The 17407-nt window shown below is 64.8% G+C and overlaps 1 protein-coding gene across 4 annotated transcripts in view; it reads left to right on the top strand.

Annotated features, from left to right (window-relative positions):
• The window catches only part of NFATC1 (nuclear factor of activated T cells 1), an 89721-nt gene that overhangs the window by 723 nt on the left and 71591 nt on the right, over positions 1-17407 (top strand). For 2 of the 4 annotated variants that reach the window (XM_053912450.2, XM_053912453.2), the window contains exons 2-3: positions 83-206; positions 14996-16088. In XM_053912450.2, the coding sequence (XP_053768425.1) occupies positions 83-206; positions 14996-16088 (1217 nt within the window). Of the gene's footprint in view, positions 1-82; positions 207-1218; positions 2669-6622; positions 6806-14995; positions 16089-17407 lie in introns of those variants that run through there. The other 2 variants (XM_053912451.1, XM_053912452.2) reach the window with 2 other exon arrangements.

Genomic DNA, 17407 nt, shown 5'->3' on the forward strand with positions numbered 1-17407 from the left:
CACGCGGTCCCCTGGGGCGCGCTCTCGGGTCCCCCTGACCCGGCCGGCCGCCCACACCACTGAGGCCCTGTCTCCATAGCAGCCGTGCAGAAACACAAACCCCACCAACGTGACTGCCCGGGTCTCCAGAAAATGCTGGGCCGGGCGGAACATCCCGAGTGCGCTCCGGGAGAAAGGACTTGGCATCCCAGGGGACTTTGAAAATGGTAAGCTTCTGGGGTGTCTTCGCCCCAATAATCCACAGAAACAACAGTAATCTAAAAATAGCCTTGTTTTCTGCCCTAAGCTCCTTTTTAACTTCGTTAGTCATCACCCATTCTTAAAATAAAATCCGTGTCACGTCTCTCCTGGTAGCGGCTATAAACACACCTCCCGAGGAAGCGGGAGGCCCGGGCGGCGGGAGGGGCGCGCCGGGGCCGCGGCCGCAGCACGGAGCCCGGGGGCCGCGGCGGCCGCAGAACCCGCCGGGCCGGGGGCGCGCTGGCCGCGGGCTGCGCCGCCGCCGCCGGAACTCCCTGCGCGCTGGCGCGCGGCCACCGTGGCCCCGGCAACGGCATTAAACAGAGGGAAACAGACGGGGATTCCGTCACCGGGCGGAGGAATAAGGAGGGCATTGAGCGCAGACAGGAAAGCGCCTTTCTGGACCCGGCGCGCGTTATTTATCGAGGGGGAGGGGGCCGCGCCGGCGGCCAACGCTCCCCGCCGCCGCCCCGCCCCGAGCAGGGGCGCCCCTCCCGCCCCTGCGGGTCCCGCGGGCTCCGGGCCCGGGCCGCCCGCGCGGGGGAGGGCGCGGGAGGGGCGCGCGGTCGGACTCGACTTTCACACGACCCGAGGGACCCGGCGCCGCCGCGCCCGCCGCGCTCGGCCTCCTCCCGGCGCGTCCCGGCGGGGGGCGGGGCGCGCGAGGCGGACAGAAGCTCTCCCGGCGAAAGGCTGGCGGGGGGCGGGGCGGGAAGCGGAAACTCTCGGCAGCGCCCTGGCACCGGGTCTGGGGACACCGGGCCTCGGCGCGGAGCGATCCGGCGCGACGGGCGGGGCGGGGCGAGGGCGGCGCGGCCCTGGCGCCCCCTGGCGGCCGAGCCTCGCGGGCCGCGCGCTCCTGGCGGGAGCATCCGGCGTCCTCGCGGGGTCCCCTGCCCCCGACCCGCGGGACCCACGCGGGCCCCCCTCTCCCTGCGCCGGGGACACCGGCTCAGCCTGGGAGCAGAGGTACAAAAGTGTGGCACCCACCCGGACACCCCAGGGACGAGGCGGCTCGGCGGGAGGCCCGGGGCGGGAGAGCCTTCAGTTCTGCCCGCGGACGCCGCTGGGCGGCCTCCTGTCTTCGGCGACTGCGCCCCCTGAGCCGTCTGGGTCTGCGCCCCCCTTTTCTCGGGGTCCCGGGCCTGGGCAACTGGGGGACCCACCGGCGCCCCACAGGCCTCCTGGGTCCGCGCAGCAGACACGTCCTTTCCTTGTGGGTTTATTTTAAGACACGAAGGGTGTCGTGCCGGAGATTTATGGGTTTTGTACACCAGACAGTTTTACCGCCCTAACACTCTCCCAGCCCTTCCACCCGCGGCCAACGAGAAAACAGGGTCCCGCTTGGCAGCCGAGCTGCGCTGAGGCCGAGAGTTTGAAAGAGGAAAGTGTTACGTGAACTGCGCGTCGGCGCGGGACTCCCGGGGCAGCCCCGCCCGCGGGTCCCAAGTGCAGCCGGGGCCGGTAGGCGGGCGGGGGGGGGGGCCGCGCAGCTCCGCTGCCCACCCCCACCCCCCGGTCCCGCGCCCGGGATGGAGGGCTCGGGCGTTCGCAGCGAAACGGCCGAGAGTCGAGGTACCGCCGCGCAATCTGTTAGTGATTTGGCGGGGTGGGAATTTCCTTTCTCGGGCCTGCCAGGGGGAGAGCTTTTCCAAATTTCCACCACGGGGAAGCCTGCGATTTTACATAATGACTTCAGCATGCCGCGCTCCGGAGCCCCTCGGCCCTGCGCCCCCACCGCACGCTTTGGGCGGAGAGCGACTCTCGGGACCCCGCCGGTCCCGGTCCGGGTTGGTCCGCGCGCCCGGTGCCCCCGCGCGCACCCCTGCCTGCTGCCCTTGCGTCCAGGCCCGAGAGGGGCGGCCGAGCGGGGAGGGGCCGGCGCTCGGCACCGGTCCCCGCGCCACGCCGGACAGGCGGGGGCGTGATGTCACGGCAGGGAGGGGGCTCGGGAGCGGCTGGGCGGCGGGAGGCGGGGGAGGTGTTTTCCAGCTTTAAAAAGGCAGGAGGCAGAGCGCGGCCCTGCGTCAGAGCGAGACTTTGAGACTCCCGAGTCTCCGCGAGGGATCCGCTGCCGGCGCGGGCGCACGCCTCCGACCCCGCCACCGCCCCCTGCCACCCCGCTCGGGTCCGGCCGCAGCCGTCCCGCCACGCGCGCGCACACGCCCCTCGATGACATTTCTCCGGGGAGCCAGACGCTGAGCCTGGGCAGCGCGCGTCCGCTGGGGAGTCTGCCGCCCCGGAGCCCGACCCCGGCGGTGCCCGCTCCTCCTCCTGCTCCGCGCCGCCGCGGCCGCGTGGATGCCAAGTACCAGTTTTCCAGCCCCTTCCAAGTTTCCACTCGGCGCTCCGGCTGCAGTCTGCGGGAGAGAAGAAACTTTGGGGCCCGCGCCGCCCGCCGGCGGCACCATGAAGTCGGCGGAGGAAGGTAAGCCGACGGCCACCGCCCCCCTCGCGGCCCCCCAGCCCTGGCCCCCGCGTCCCCAGCCCCGCGCCCACCGCCGCCGCCGCCGCCACCGCCTTCCAGGCGCCTGTGCCGCCCGCACGCCCCCGGGGTCCGACCCCAGGACCGCCCGGCTGGCCCCCGGCGTACGTGCGCGGGGAGGGGCGCGGGTCCCCCGCGCGCTGCACAGATTGGGAAGCGGTGTCCCCCTGGTGTTTCCCCGGAGAAGCCCTGATTTCGAGCGCGACTTCTTGCCAATAGGTGTCTCCTCTTCTCTAGCGCTGAGTGCGCGCGCTCGGCCTTCGCGGGTGCAGCCCCGCGGTGAATCCCGGTGGTAAAAACTCAGACCAAACGCGGGCGGTTCGGGAACTGGGCGAAGTTGGGGCCGTCAGAACCACAGAGGACACTTGGGGAGGAAGTGATGTTTGGGAGAGGACAAGGGATGGCCTGGTTTCTAGCGCTGTGGGGCCGGGCCACCCTGTGGCTTCGAAGACCAGTCGACGAGAGGTGTGGGGGCCGCGCTCCTCCAGGAGCGCCCTCGCCAAGTGTCAGCCCCCAAATCCGCCTGCTCGTCGCTGATCCCGCTAAGGGCCGGCCGGCGGGGGCCGACCAGAAGTGCTGTCCGAACGCAGCCCCTGGTTCTAGCTAGCCGGTTTTAATTCTGTAGACACAAGAGTCCCAACCGTAGAAAATGGTTCGGGACAGTTTGCACAGCGACCGCCAAGTTTTCCGGCTGCTGGCTTATGGTCACAGGACAGCGTGGTGTGGGCTCTGAAGCCCCGCGTTGGCGAGTCCCCTGCTGACAGCTCGCCGCCCTCCGCAGGGCAGTCCCTTTGTCCCTTGCAAGACCAAAGCAGCAGCGACCTCCCTTGGGGAGGCTCCCTCAGGTGTCCGGAAACCCAGGGAGAGGGGTGGCCAGCAGCCCCTGGAGGCATGGAGGTGGCAAGCGACAACACCTTTCCCGAGGCTCTTGGCGCTGAAGCAGTTTCTTCAGATTATTTTAAGAAAGCTGGCAAACCTGCCCATGCGTAATGAGCACTCACGTTTTGTAAGGGTGGACATCCTTCTGCGAGCGCTAGAAAGTACGGGCTGCCGCTTCCTGCCTGGTCCAGCCTGCGCCAGGCCTCGGAGCAGCAGCATCCACAGCCTGCGGGCGCAGGCGGGCCCCTTCGGCGCGCGGCTCTGGACGCCTGCTCAGCCGGGGTGCCCGGTGGCTGGGCCTGCCGCCTCCTGCCGTTTTGTGCGCCGTCTGTGTCAAGGAAGGCGTAGCTGGTGTTTGTTGCCATTTCATCTCCATTTAGAAACGGTAGAGATGCAAACGTCAGGAAATGTTTACAGAACCAGCTCTAGCTATTGAAAAAGTTTGTAAAAATTGTTGAGGTTTTGAGTGTCAACCCTTGGACACTTATTTCAAAGTCCCCCCCCCCACATTTCTTATCACTGCTTTTTTATTTTTAAACCACAGGCCTTTCAAAGTTCAGATTTTTGTCACTGGAGCCGTCAGGGGTCTGACCCGCAGCAAAGGCGCTCACTCTGACGAGAGGAAAAACCGTCGAGGGGGCGGTGCTCAGTTTTCCTGTTTCCTCTCTGAGAAGCTGTGGCTCAGAAAGGCCTCTGCGGCACGGCCGCGTGCCCTTTGACTAAACAAATATTGGTGTTATTTTATAAGGAGGACAGAGTGAGGCGAACCAGAACGTGTGACCTAATCCTCCATGCAGACAGCCCCTCTGTCTGAGGCCGGGTGTACCCTGTAGGCCAGGGCCCCTGCTGCTGCTGAGGGCTGGGGACAACCTGGTGACCTGACCTTCTGTCCTGGGGACAGGCCCACCACGGCCTTAGGTGCCACCTCCAAACCTGAGCCTGCCTGCCCCCCCACCCCGGTCCCCAAGTTTAACAGGCATCTGGGTCGAAGCCGGAGAGGCACTGGTGTTTCTGATGCCCCCGAGCCGGTCCTCTGCACACAGGACGTGGAGAAATGCAGGCCCGTAGGTAGCCGCCCACCCACCCATTCAGAGCTTGCTCCACGCGGAATGCCCCCAGGCTCCCAGAACAGAACAAAGCTGCCCTGTTCTCCCGCCACTTAACTTCTCAGCCTTGTTCCCTAATCCAGATGAGCAGGGTGCTGGCACCCCACTGTGTCACCCCCAGGGCTGGGACGCTGCACCCGGGAACACCCGCGGCCCCGGAGGAAGCGCCAAACTAAACATCCCATCCACCCTGGAGTGTGTGCTGAATTGGCAAACAGCTCCCCCCTTTCACAAGAGGGAAGTCTTGGGGTGCTGGTAAGAGGAGTATTTTAAAAAGCTGCTACCCCCTCTGGCCGCCCCGGTTGGGGATCTGAAAGTAGGTGGAGACCAGCTCTGCTTTGGGAAGAGCAGCCCTGGGCCCTGACGGGACCGGTGGGCACCCGGGGCAGCCCACCCTCTGCAGGACGGTGGAGCAGAAAGTTTTAGTCTAGACAGAGGATCAGGACTGTTTTTCAGTTTTTCTCGGAGGTGAAAAGGTAGCTGAAGTGGAAAAAAAACCGAAAAGAGAAAAAGTGAGATGTTCCCTTCTCAACAGAACACAGAACTTCCATTTGCGTGAAGGTCAGCAGAAAAAGCAAACTAAAACAAAACAACCCTCCAACATACATCGCAAAGTGAGAACTATTATTAGAAACCAAATCAGGCCAAAGTGAACTGTAGTTTATGCTGGAGAGAGCCAGCCCTTTGCAAAGGGTCACGGGAGACACACGTCGGGGGTGCTGGAGGGGTCACGTGACTAGTGGGGGGTCTCATCTGGAAAAAGCAATGGGGGGCAGGGAGGGGGCCGAGGGCCGGCGGGGCGGAAAGGTAGGCGATTAGCCACAGAATTGCGGGCGGGACCTGGCGCCTCCTCCTTCTCTCCCCCAGACTCCCCCAGTGCGTGCACCCCGCACCGTGGCCTTCGCCACCATCTTCTGCTGGTCCAGATGCTGGCTCTCCGTGGTGCCAGGACGCTGGGGGCAGTGAGCACAAACAGCTGGGGGAAGACCGAGGGCGACTGCGGGACGCCTGGGCCTGGCCCTCTGTGCTAGGTGCCTGCGGCAGGCGCTGCTCTGCTCCTCCCTGGGGTTCAAGCCCCGGGCCTCCCCGCTCCTGCGGGGAGGGGCTGTTCTGCGCGCACAGGAGCGGGCAGTGCTCTTAGGAGGTTGGGGGTCTGCAGGGAGATGTGACCGAAGAGAAGAGGTGCCCCCGAAGCTCGGGCCTGGGAGTCAGACGCCACCACCGGAGGCAAGGAGGCCGCGGGGCCAGCGCACGCGGGGGGCTGGGGCGCGCGGGGCGCCGCCGCTGGAGGGTCCCCCTGTCCCTTGCACTTCATTTCAGTGGTGTCCTGAGCCTCGGGGCCGGCGGTGGCGCTGGGGGTCTAGCCGGGTGGGACGCGCCAGGTCCTGCCTGCAAGGAGAGGAGAGCGGGCGGTGTTCGCGCTTTAACAGTCGCAAAGCCGCAGACGGTCAGTGGGCCTGGGCACAGTGTCCCAACACCCCGGGCACGGTCACTGCTCTCCGCGCCACTTGATGTCACGGAGGAGTCGGCGGGGCGCGTGGGAGTCCCGGGAGGAACCGCGTCCCCCGCGCACGTGGACACTCTGGGGGTCTCGCCCGCGGGTGGGGCGCTGGGGCGGGGGCACGAGTGACCCGCGTGCGCTCCGGCTCCGCAGTTTATTTAAAACTCGGGACGCAGCCGCGGAGTCTTGTTTGTGTGAACCCGGAAACGCGGGGGAGGGGCCGGAGCGCGGGCGGGGGAGGGGCGGCCGGAGTCACGTTACCGGGACGGGCCGAGCGCAGGGCGCAGCGAGCCAGGCGGCGACCACAGGTGCCCGTGGCCGGGACCCTGCCGAACTTGTCCGCCCCCCGCACCCCGGCCCCAGACCCGACCCCGGGCCCCGGCCCTGACCCTGGACCTCCGACCCTGGCAGTGACCCCCGATCCCGGACCGGATCTGATCCTGGACTCCGATCCCGGACCCCGGACCCTGGACCCTGACCCCGGACTCCGGACCGGCCCGTCCGTCATGACGGGGCCGGAGGACCAGGAGTTCGACTTTGATTTCCTTTTCGAATTTAACCAAAGCAACGAAGGCGTCCCTGGCGTGGCCCCAGGTGGGTCCCCGCGCGCCGGGGTCAGAGGTGCAGAGATCCGGGGTGCAGGGCGGGGGCGCACTGTCCCAGGGTGCAGGGTCCTGGGGCGCAGACCAGGGTGCAGGGTTGAGAGGCAGTGTCCAGGGGCGCAGTTGCCCCTGGCGCAGGAGTCCTGGGTGGAGGGGCCAGGGGTTGGCAGGCGGGGAGGGTGGGAGGAGCCAGCCTGGGCCCCAGGCAGCCCCTCCCCTCCTCTCTACCGGGGAACACCCCTGGGGGCGCCCCCTAGGCCCCCCCCAGGTCAGGTCAAGGCAGCACCCACAGCATCCCCACCTCCCATTCCTAAACCCTGGCTCAAAGAGTAGAGAAAACAGGTCAAGTTCAAAGGCCAGTCAGTGGGTGGGGAAGCCCCTGTGAGGCCCTTGGTGCCACTGCTTGGGCTCTGGCGTGGAGCATCAGGGCCCCAGCCGGTGGTCACACTTGTGCTGGTCCCAGAGCCTTCCCGTGTGGGGCCTCTGGCTCCAGGCAGCCGCTGCCCAGCTCCGGCCAGGGGACAGGAGCGTCCAAGGCCCGACTTGAACAGAGCCTGGGGACAGGTGGTGAGTGGCCACTGCCAGAGGCCAGGGGAGCCGGGGAGTCCCCCATCTGTCCCCATCCAGCCCTATGGCCTCAGGCTCCTGGCTCCCCACCACCCCCAGAACAAAGTTAAAGTGGAAGTAGCTCAACCTGGGGGCGGGGCAGGGCCTTTTCTTTCTTTCATTTTCTTTGTCAAAATGAAGGGACCCTGCTCCCTCCTCCCCCCAGAGCCGGAGATCGTGAGTAGGAGCAGAGCTGCTCAGGAACCCCAGCCAGTCTGCCTGGGGTGGGGGGTGGGAGGAGATGCCAGCGGCCCCTGCCGCCCCCTGGCTTTCCGGGGTCGTCAGGTGCCGCTCCCCGTCCGCGCCCACGTGGCGGCAGGCGCTGAGCTGCACACAGTGCACTTGGCACCCACAGCCGCCGTTTCTGCAACAACCGTATAATATTTTCCATGCCGTTCCCTGCTCCTCTCTTAGAGGCTTTAATGCCCTGGTCATTGGGAAATGAAGTAAAATAAACGTTCCAACCAGGCCGAGGCTGCCTGGTCTTCGTTCTCCGCCCTCCCCGGCCACCTCCTCTCCTCGGCTGTGGGCTTCTAGGCCTCAGCGGTCACAGAGTGGGGGCCCTGCAGATGAGGGTGGGAGAGAGGTGAGGCCTCGGCTTTCCTGTGGAGTCTGGCGCCTGCGGCCTGTGGAGCGCTCTGTGGGCGCGTCCTGGGCTCGCTCCTTTTCGGTTTCCGCAGCCAGGGTTGCTCACGCCAGGCGCCGTCGGGCTCCCCGCGGTGTGAGCGAGCAGGATGCCGCAGTTGGCATCCCACCGCGTGTAGCCTGCCAGAGCGGGTCCCTGCACCCAGCAGTGCGCATCTGCGGTTCCCCGGTTTCTCCGTGGCTCGGCAGCCCACTTCTCTGTAGTGGTGGGTGACTGTCCGCCGTTGGGGTCGTGCGTCCATCATCCACCGAAGGGTGTCTTGGTTCCTTCCAAGTGTTGGCAATTACGAGTAGAGTCCTTCCTTCTTGTTCTTACTAACTTTTACATTATGTGGGTTAATTATTAAGTTACCACCTTGGTATATTACATTATTGCGCTAAATCTCCAGTGCTGGGAGAAAGGCCTCACACGGCCCTGGGGCTGAGCCTGGATGTGATAGAGGAACCAGGGGCCGACACCGAGATTCCTGGGAGCTCGGACACAGAGGTTCGCGGCTCCTGCAGGCACAACGTCGGGCACTTGTCCTCAGGCACCAGTGGTGGTTCCTCTCAGTCACACCTCCTGATTTGAAAGCGTGTCGTCCAGGGTGTCCTGGTCCCCGGGGGACAGAGCTAGGTCAGCCCCCCACCCTCCCTGTCACATAGAAGGCCACCTCCTGCTTCTGTCTTACCTGTCCCTTCAAGGGAGGGGCTGGGCCTGGGGTTTCCCAGAGTGCTTAGCAGGTGCAGACAGACAGTCAGTCAGCATTTATTGGAAGAAAGAAAAGAAAATTTTAAACACAGTGTGCTCTGGGCTGGCAGGTGAGTTCTCTGCACTGGCCTTCCTCTCCGAGGCCTCAGCGCCCTGGGGCAGGAGCGGGCTGAGCTCCTCTCTGGGGCGCAGGAAATAGCTGCGGCTGTCAGCTGGGAGGCGGGCGTGGCCCAGCTTCCCGCCAGGGCTCCTGTTTGCTCCCTTATTTTGGCCGGCCCACTGCTGCCAATTCTGTCGCCCTGGCAACTCGGGAGGAACTCAGCCAGGCCTCCGGGTCTGGCTGGAGTCTCCCTGGCGGTCCGGCCACCTCCGGCCCAGCACGGCCCTGTGTGTGCCCCTCCCTGCACATGGCAGGCCGCCTTTCCTCGCTCCGTGCGAAAGGGGTGTCGCTGGAGGTGGTTTTATTCTCCAGTGCATCCTTGGCGGTGGCTAGGGGGACGTGAGAAGCCTGGGAGCCCCGCATGTGGGCAGGCCAGCCCTGTAGCAGACGCGGGGTGTGGGTCCTGGCCTGGGATCACTGTCCCAGGGAGGCCTCAGGAGGTGGGGGGCATTGGACAGGGGACGTGGGGCCCAGACCTTTGATGTGTCAGGGCAAGAACCTGTGTCTTTAAAGGAGCGTCCCCACCGCCATCCTCAGAGACCGTCCCACCAGGGACAGTTGTTTGTGTGCAGGGCATTTTAATTCTGGGTCCTGTTTGTCAGAGGAAGACCAAAGCGGGTGGCGGACAGCCCAGTGGCTTTAGCTCCTTGAAAGTGGGCTGAGAGGCAAGGACCTGGGTGGGCCGGGCGGAGGACCCTCAGAAGGGCTGCCTGGGCTCGCTCACGGGATGTGCTCACGCGGGCTTGCCTCTGTGCTGGCCTTTCTGTTGGCCTTTGCTCCCAGGGAGTCTGCTGGGCTGAGGAGGCCCTCAGGGGCTGCCTCCTTCGCCCAAGGGGGGCTGCAGAGCCCCCACGCCCTCAGGTGGCACTTCCTGCAGCGGCTCAGTAAACAGGTTTCAACACAGGCCTGGGCCTTGAGCGTGTTTTGGTTTTACTTTGTTTTGCTTCCACTGTTTCTCAGAGTTAGAATCTGGCCCTGTGGGCGCCGGCCCTGTGGCCCTGTGGACAGGGGTCTGGCCAGGCGTCCGGGAGGATGGGGCCTGGCGGTCACTCAGTCCAGTTCTATTTCTAGCCTCCTGTCCTGCGCCTCAGCCCCAGCAACACCAACAGGGACAGTCCTTCGAACGGAAAGCAAGAGTCGGCGTGTCTCTTAGAGTTTGTGGACGAGCGTGGGGCCAGGTCAGAGATCCTGTTGGAGATGCCCGCTTGGCGGACACGCGGCCCCCATGAGTGCAGACCCTGAGCTGTCGGGCCAGCCCGTATCACTGCCACAGCTGCAGGCGGGCAGCCCTGACATGGGGCTGGGGTCCCGGGCATCCGAAGCACACCAGGCCCCATTGGCATGAACAGAAAGTGGATGCGTTTTGGGGTGGTGGCTCGGAAAGAAGGCAGTTGTATGGCTCTGAAATAAATCACTTCTTAGAGCGAGACAGGATGACCGTGACAACTCTGGCTTGTTGAATTTGCTGAGCATGGAATCTGCAGCCGGCCCGGGACCAGCCCAGGCGTTGAGCAGGTCTCCACCGGCTGCCGGCCCCCCCCCCCCCCCCCCCCCCCCCCCCCCCCCGCTCCCTGCACGGTGTCCGAAGGCTCCTTGCACGGTGAAGGGGGGCGGTCACCGGAGAACCAGGAGATGGGGGGGGCGGGCAGTTCCTGTCTTGCGAGCACGAGCCCCAGTGCTGTGGCTTTTGTCGCAGTAAACCGTTTTGAATAGGCTCTCCATGCTACCTGCTTGGGCTCCCACTGCCTCGGTGCTCACCTGCCCTGTAATTTAATGAATCCTCCTTGGCAGGTGGCCAGGCGCCGAAAGCGGCAGCAGAAAATGACTCTAGTGGGTGTCGTCTTCAGTGGCTCCTGGCGTGACAGGACTCAGCCTGAGCGTCTCGGGATTGTTAAGAAAGTTCCTGAAAATGTCCTCATTCCATGTCAGCGGGATCCCTCTCAGTAGTTAGATAATTCAGAGTTGAACGCAGCGTCGGCCGGTGATTAGACCAAGTGTGGTGGCGTGGGAAGGGCAGGCAGGGCTGCTGGCCGAGTCCCTGTGCTTTTGTCTGAGGAGGGGCCTGGTCGTCCGCAGCAGCCCTGTAGGGTGTTTTGTGATGAGGTTCACGCCGTCAGGGGCTTCATTTCGAGATTTGTCTAATGAACGAGAATCACGCGTAGGTGAGGGCTTGTTTTCAAAGATGGCTTCGCGTTGATTTTCTTCCTCATTGACCAACGTCGGTTTAAACAGAGGCCCCTTCCTGGAATGTCCTGGTTGTCCGTGGACCCCTTGCTCGCACAGAAACGCATCACACCCCCCTCCACCCACTGCTCCTCCCCCTCCTGCCTGTTCAACCAGAAGCTTCCAAGGGGCGCAGTCCTGTGGGGAGGTCCCCAGGTTAGCGCAGGGGTGTCAAACTCATCTTCACGGGGGGCCACAGTAGCTTCACAGGTGCTTTAAAAGGGCCGAATGTAATTTCAACTCCTTAACGGTTAAGGCATAGTTATATTTATGCAGTCCTAAAATTATTTCTGCCCTTTGAAGGCAACCACGAGGCTACTGTGGCCCCCGGTGAAAATGAGTTTGACACCCCTGGGCTGGAATGTTTTTTTCAATTCTGGGGATTGCTTTCCGGCCAACAAACGGTGGTTGAGCCGCGGCATTGGCTGCATCTCTTAGGATCAGTCACAGGCACACAGGACGTTCTTCTAGTTGGACAGGGAGTACAGGAGTCTGTCCTCTTCCACGCCCCGGCGACAGGCCCCTGCCAGGGGTACCCAGGGCTCCTAGCGGACAGGACCCGGCAGTGCTGGGGGCCGGCTTTGTGTCTGCACCCACACTTCCTGTTTCCGCCGCCGGGCTGCGTCCTGAGACGGGATTTCTCTTTCACGTGAAAGTTCATTTTCTGTAAACCGTCAGATTGCCTGTGGCTTCGCAGATACCTGGGCTGCAAACAAACGGGGTGGCGTGGGTGGGAGTGAGGTCGAGGCCCATTCTCACCGGGCCCCGCCTGGAGGGGCCACTTCCCTCCCGGGAGCGGGGGGCACTTGTCACTGTCTCAGGGACTGTGTCACCTCGATGACAGAACATCAAGAAAGCCCTGGTCCTCGGGGAGCCAAGTTCACCCCGGGGCTGGCGTCACAGGAGTTGTAGTCCCTGGCCCAGTGCCTGCGGCCGGGGCTGGGGGGCAACGCCACCCAGCCCAAGAGCAGAGGGGGCGTGGAGACCACAGGAAGCAGCCCCAGCCCTGTCCAAGTGGCCCGGGAAAGTGTGTCGGGAGTGGGACAGGCCAGTGAGCCCCTGTGGTGGCCAGTGCGGGGCTGGTGCCGTGCTCTGGGCCACGGTGGGGGGCTGGGTGGGAGCCCCGGGGACCCCGGGAGACCAGAAAGTCTGCGCTGCCAGCCCCTGCGGCTGCGGCCGCCGAGGAAATGCATACTGTCCGCGGCCCAGCGCATGCGGGAGACGCAGTCACCTGTCCCTGGTGGAGAGATGCCGGATGAGGGCGGCCCGAGGCTCAGACCCACACTTCCTGTCAGGACAAGTCCCGGACGAAGGTGCCTGTTGAGGCCTGATGACCGGGTTCCCTCCCTGCAGGCCTGCAGGGCCGCCCCACACTGGCTTTGTTAGCGTCCCGCCTGCTGATGGTCCAGACAGTGACGGTGATTGCCACTGACCCGATGCTCACACCTGCCGGCCGCGGGCACGTGGGCTTCCTCAGGGGTGTCCTTGCTCAGCCGGCGGAGCGGGTGAGAAAGGTGTGGGGCGTGTGGGGCTGGCCCTGGAGAGGACCTCTGACCTCACGTGGAAGAGCACGCACACTGACTAGCACGAGGCTGTGAGGAATCCTCGTCTGCCGAGGCTGGCCTCAGCCTCCCCATGGAAGAAACGCAGAGTGGAACTCGGTGCCCCCGGGCTGAGGGAGTAGGGTTTCCACACAGTGTCCCGCCCCCTGGGTGCCCCTCACACAGGAGCCCGCCCTCCCGGCCACAGGCCCCCCGGGCCTCACTGTGTCCCGAGGCCCCGCCCTGCCTGGCCCCTCCCGCAGTGGTCGGCCACAGCCTGGGGCGGGGAGGGCTGCCCCTGGGTCCCGGCCTGGCACCCGGGAAGCAGGCCCTCACGCCCCCTCCCCCAGGGCAAGCGCCCTTCCAGGGTTACTAAGCTCTTGTTTGATTTTTACAAGCATCATAACAAAATTTTATTTTTTTAAAGATTTTTTTTTACAGAGGGGAAGGGAGAGAGAAAGAGAGGGAGAAAAATGTCAGTGAGTGGTTGCCTCTCACACGCTCCCATACTGGGGACTTGGCCCGAACCAGGGCATGTGCTCTGACTGGGAATCAAACCGGTGACCCTTTGGTTCACAGGCCAGCTGTCAACCCACTGGGCCACACCAGCCAGGGCCAAATTTTAACATCCACTTTCGGTGTTTGAGTTGAAAGTGTCAGCGTGGGCGGGTGCCGGCAAGTGCCGTGGTCACAGTGGGCGTGGCTGTCCTGGGCGGGCAGCAGAGCCGGACCTCGCCCTGGTCCCTGCCCCCTTCCCACAGACGGGAGGCCTCACCCCTCTGCATGTGACTTCCAGCGTCCCTCTGGGTCCTGGGGAGCAGGCTGGGGGACGGGCCCCAGTGATGGGGAGGACCAGAGGTTTTCAGGACAGTGTCCCGAGGCCGCAGGAGCCCAGCGGGCACACGGCCACCTGAGCGGGAGGCGTCCCTGCCGCTCCAGTGTCTGACTCAGTCACAGCTTTGTTTTCTCTTCCTTGTCACGTCTCCGGGTCCCTCGAGGGCTTTTTGGAACCTGGCACCACCGTGGAGCATCTGGAACAGTGTTGCTCTCTCCAGAAGGCCGCCAGCGGCACCCGGGTGGCCAGGCTGTGGGCCCTCCCCGGGCGGGGGCTGGGGCTGCGCCTGCCCCCTTGGGAGCAGGGGACGGTGTTTTCCTCGGGGTTTAGAGCCATCGAAGCAAGGACGACAAAGACCAGGCTGAGCATGAGCTTGGCTGGTGGCCGCCTCTGGAAAGGAGTGAGGACAGGGGTCGGCCCTGCCTGTCCGGGGTCTTACACCCATTTCTGTTAGAAAGGGTCGTGGTGTGGGCCAGCCCTTCAGGGGCCTGGACACTCTGGCCCCCACCCCCAGACGCCCCGGGGCCCGGGGCTGACACCGAGAGCCCTCTCTGGCTGGCGCCACCTCGGGGCCGGGGTAGGATTTCCACGTGCGGGTCTCCATTACTTGGCGACCTGGATAGCGGCCGGCGCAGACAGCAACTCGGCACCAACAGGTCACGACGAGTCCTTTCAAACTGGAAACCGAAAGTGCAGCTTTTCTGATACAACAGCTAATTACACGAGTAATGATTTTTTAAAAAAAGATCATACTGAGGTGCTAATGAGCATTTAATGATTCTTCAATCCAGCCGTGCCCCAAACGGCCCGCGTCGCTCTGTGAAAGGAAGGGCGTCCAGCCCTGCGTTGCCAGCACCGTGTCCGGGGGAGAAACCCTGCATCGGCGCCCACCCGGTGCTCGGGGTGCTTGCTTCGTAGCTGGCGGTCAGGGCAGCTCAGCCGCGGTCAGTCTGTTAGCGCCTCTTCAAACGTACAGGTCCCCGTATCTAAACCGCCTGCCCGCCTGTCTGTCATCTACCCAGCCACTCGCCCAGTCCCCCACGCTTCCTTCCAGTCGTCCACTCACCAGCCCACCCGTCTGTCAAACAAGTGGGGCGCCTTTCGGGGCTGTGCACAGTGCCCGGCTCTGAAGGCCACGAACCGCAGCCGACGGGGGCAGGTGAAGACCCCTGTGCTCGGGGAGCCGAGTGTCTGCAGTGAAAGACGAGGCCCAAGATGAGGGCGAGTGTTGAGAAGACATGACCCCCGGAGGGCACCTTCGGGACCCCCAGAGGGCAGGAAGGCAGGCCCCTCTGTGCAGACAGCAGTGGACACAGGGTCCCGGCAGCCTCCTTGCCCAACAGGGCTGGCTGTGGCTCTGGGTCATCGGGGGCAGGGGCGGGAGGCGGGGGTTGCGGGCCATTCTGGGGCTCGCCGGCTGGGGGTTTGTGTGTTTGCCGACTGGCCCCCTCACGCATCGTCTCCTTTCCTTCTCCCCCCAGAGCACTACAGCTACACGACCTCCACCATCAGCCCAGGCCTGCCCCTGTCCACGGCACACCCCGCCCTGCCGGGCCCCTGCCATGACCTGCAGACGCCCACCCCGGGCATCTCGGCGGCTGTGGGCCACCCCTCGGGGTACGGAGCCGCAGTGGACGGCGGGCCCTCGGGCTACTTTCTGCCTTCCGGCCACATCAGGCCCAACGGTGCCCCGGCCCTGGAGAGCCCTCGCATAGAGATCACGTCCTACCTGGGGCTGCACCACAGCAACAGCCAGTTCTTCCACGACGTGGACGTGGAGGACGTCCTCCCCAGCTCCAAACGGCCCCCGTCCACGGCCACCCTGAACCTGCCCAACCTGGAGGCCTACCGGGACCCCTCCTGCCTGAGCCCGGCCAGCAGCCTGTCCTCGCGCAGCTGCAACTCCGAGGCCTCGTCCTACGAGTCCAACTACTCGTATCCCTACGCGTCCCCGCAGACATCGCCCTGGCAGTCTCCCTGCGTGTCCCCCAAGACCACGGACCCTGAGGAGGGCTTCCCCCGCGGCCTGGGGGCCTGCAGCCTGCTGGGCTCCCCACGCCACTCGCCGTCCACCTCGCCCCGCACAAGCGTCACGGAGGAGAGCTGGCTGGGCGCTCGCGGCTCCCGGCCCCCGTCCCCCAGCAACAAGAGGAAGTACGGCCTGGACGGGCGGCAGCTGTCCTGCTCCCCACACAGCTCGCCCGCGCCGTCCCCGCACGGCTCACCGCGCGTCAGCGTCACGGACGACAGCTGGCTGGGCAACACCACGCAGTACACCAGCTCGGCCATCGTGGCCGCCATCAACGCCCTGAGCACCGACAGCAGCCTGGACCTGGGCGACGGCGTCCCCGTGAAGGCCCGCAAGACCGCCCTGGACCACTCGCCCTCGGTGGCCCTCAAAGTGGAGCCCGCGGGCGAGGACCTGGGGACCACGCCGCCTTCCTCGGACTTCCCGCCGGAGGAGTTCCCCCCCTTCCAGCACATCCGCAAGGGCGCCTTCTGCGACCAGTACCTGTCCGTGCCACAGCACCCGTACCAGTGGGCCCGGCCCAGGTCCCCCACGTCCTACACCAGGTGAGTGGGGGGGGCGAGGCTGGAGGTCTGTGTGCGGGTGCCTCTGGCTGGCACCTCCACTGGCTCAGAACCACCGTCACCTCTCCCACGCCAGGGCTTTGCTGCCGGATTTTGGGGTCTCTCGTGTAGCGTTGTCCCCCCATCTCTGCCCTCCATGTCCCGTGGCTGTCTCCCAGGCCTCCCTGGGTCCCTTTTTATAAGGACACAGGAAGCAGCCCACCCAGAGACCTCCTCTTCACTCACTCGCCTCTGTAAAGGCCCACCTGCCACCGAGATCACCTTCAGAGGTGTGGGGTCGAGGGGACACAGAGTTTACGGACACATGCACTCGGCGTTGTTTTGTGTTTCGTGGGACCAGAGGATCCCTGTCTCGGTTGTCTCCGCCTTCTTCTGGCCCTGTCCCTGTCTCCAGCTAATTGCTGCCAGCGCCTCTGCAGATGGGGCCTCAGCTCGGCACCCCCCTGGGGCCCCAGCCACTCCCCCGACACCCACACTGTGCAGAGAACAGCCCAGCCGCCTCCTCCCCAGAGCCGCGGGCCGGTCCCCACAGTCTGGCGGCAGGGAGCTCGCGCAGGCTCCCAGCGCCATGTCTCGGGTTGTTGATTTTTCTTTTTAACGGCATGTGGGGCCGGTGGGGCTCCGCTGGGGCCGATTTCTCAGCCCGGCGTTTTTATTTTTAACTGAACAGCCCTCCCGACAGGCGGGCTGCCGCCGACCCCAGCAGCGTCCTTTCCTGCTGCAGGGCCGTGGAGGGGCGGGACAGCATCCACGCGCACCTCCTGTGCGTGGCACCCTTGGGCACAGGGCTGCGGCTGCCTCTGGGAAGAGGCCTGTGTGGCCTGCATGTGGTTCAGGAGACATGGGCTCAGCAGGGGGTCTGAGGACAGGAGGGTCACTCACACGGGACCCTTTGCTCAGCTCCGAACTGCCGTTTCCCACAGCTGGAGCCCGGGGGTGGGAGCGGTACCCAAGCTCTCGGCACCCAGGGACCCAGCTGCCCCTCTGCACCCTTCTCTTTTCTCTTTTTCCTTTTAAAAATATTATATTTACTTAGAGGGGACGGGAGGGAGAAAGGGAGGGAAACGTCAGTTGGTTCCCTCTTGCACACGCCCTAACCAGGGACCAAACCCACCACCTGGGCACGTGCCCCAACCAGGGGTTGAACCCATGACCCTTCGCTTTGTGGGACGACACCCAACCCACGGAGCCACACCGGCCAGGGCGCTGTGCTTGTTCAGAGTCTGTGGTGAAGAACCAGTGTGAGTCGCGAGCGTTCTGAAAGCCGCCAGCTGGTGGTAGTTAGGGCTCAGCTCAGGTTC

This window comes from Desmodus rotundus, chromosome 10, assembly GCF_022682495.2.
Source record: "Desmodus rotundus isolate HL8 chromosome 10, HLdesRot8A.1, whole genome shotgun sequence".
NCBI classification, from domain to species: domain Eukaryota; kingdom Metazoa; phylum Chordata; class Mammalia; order Chiroptera; family Phyllostomidae; genus Desmodus; species Desmodus rotundus.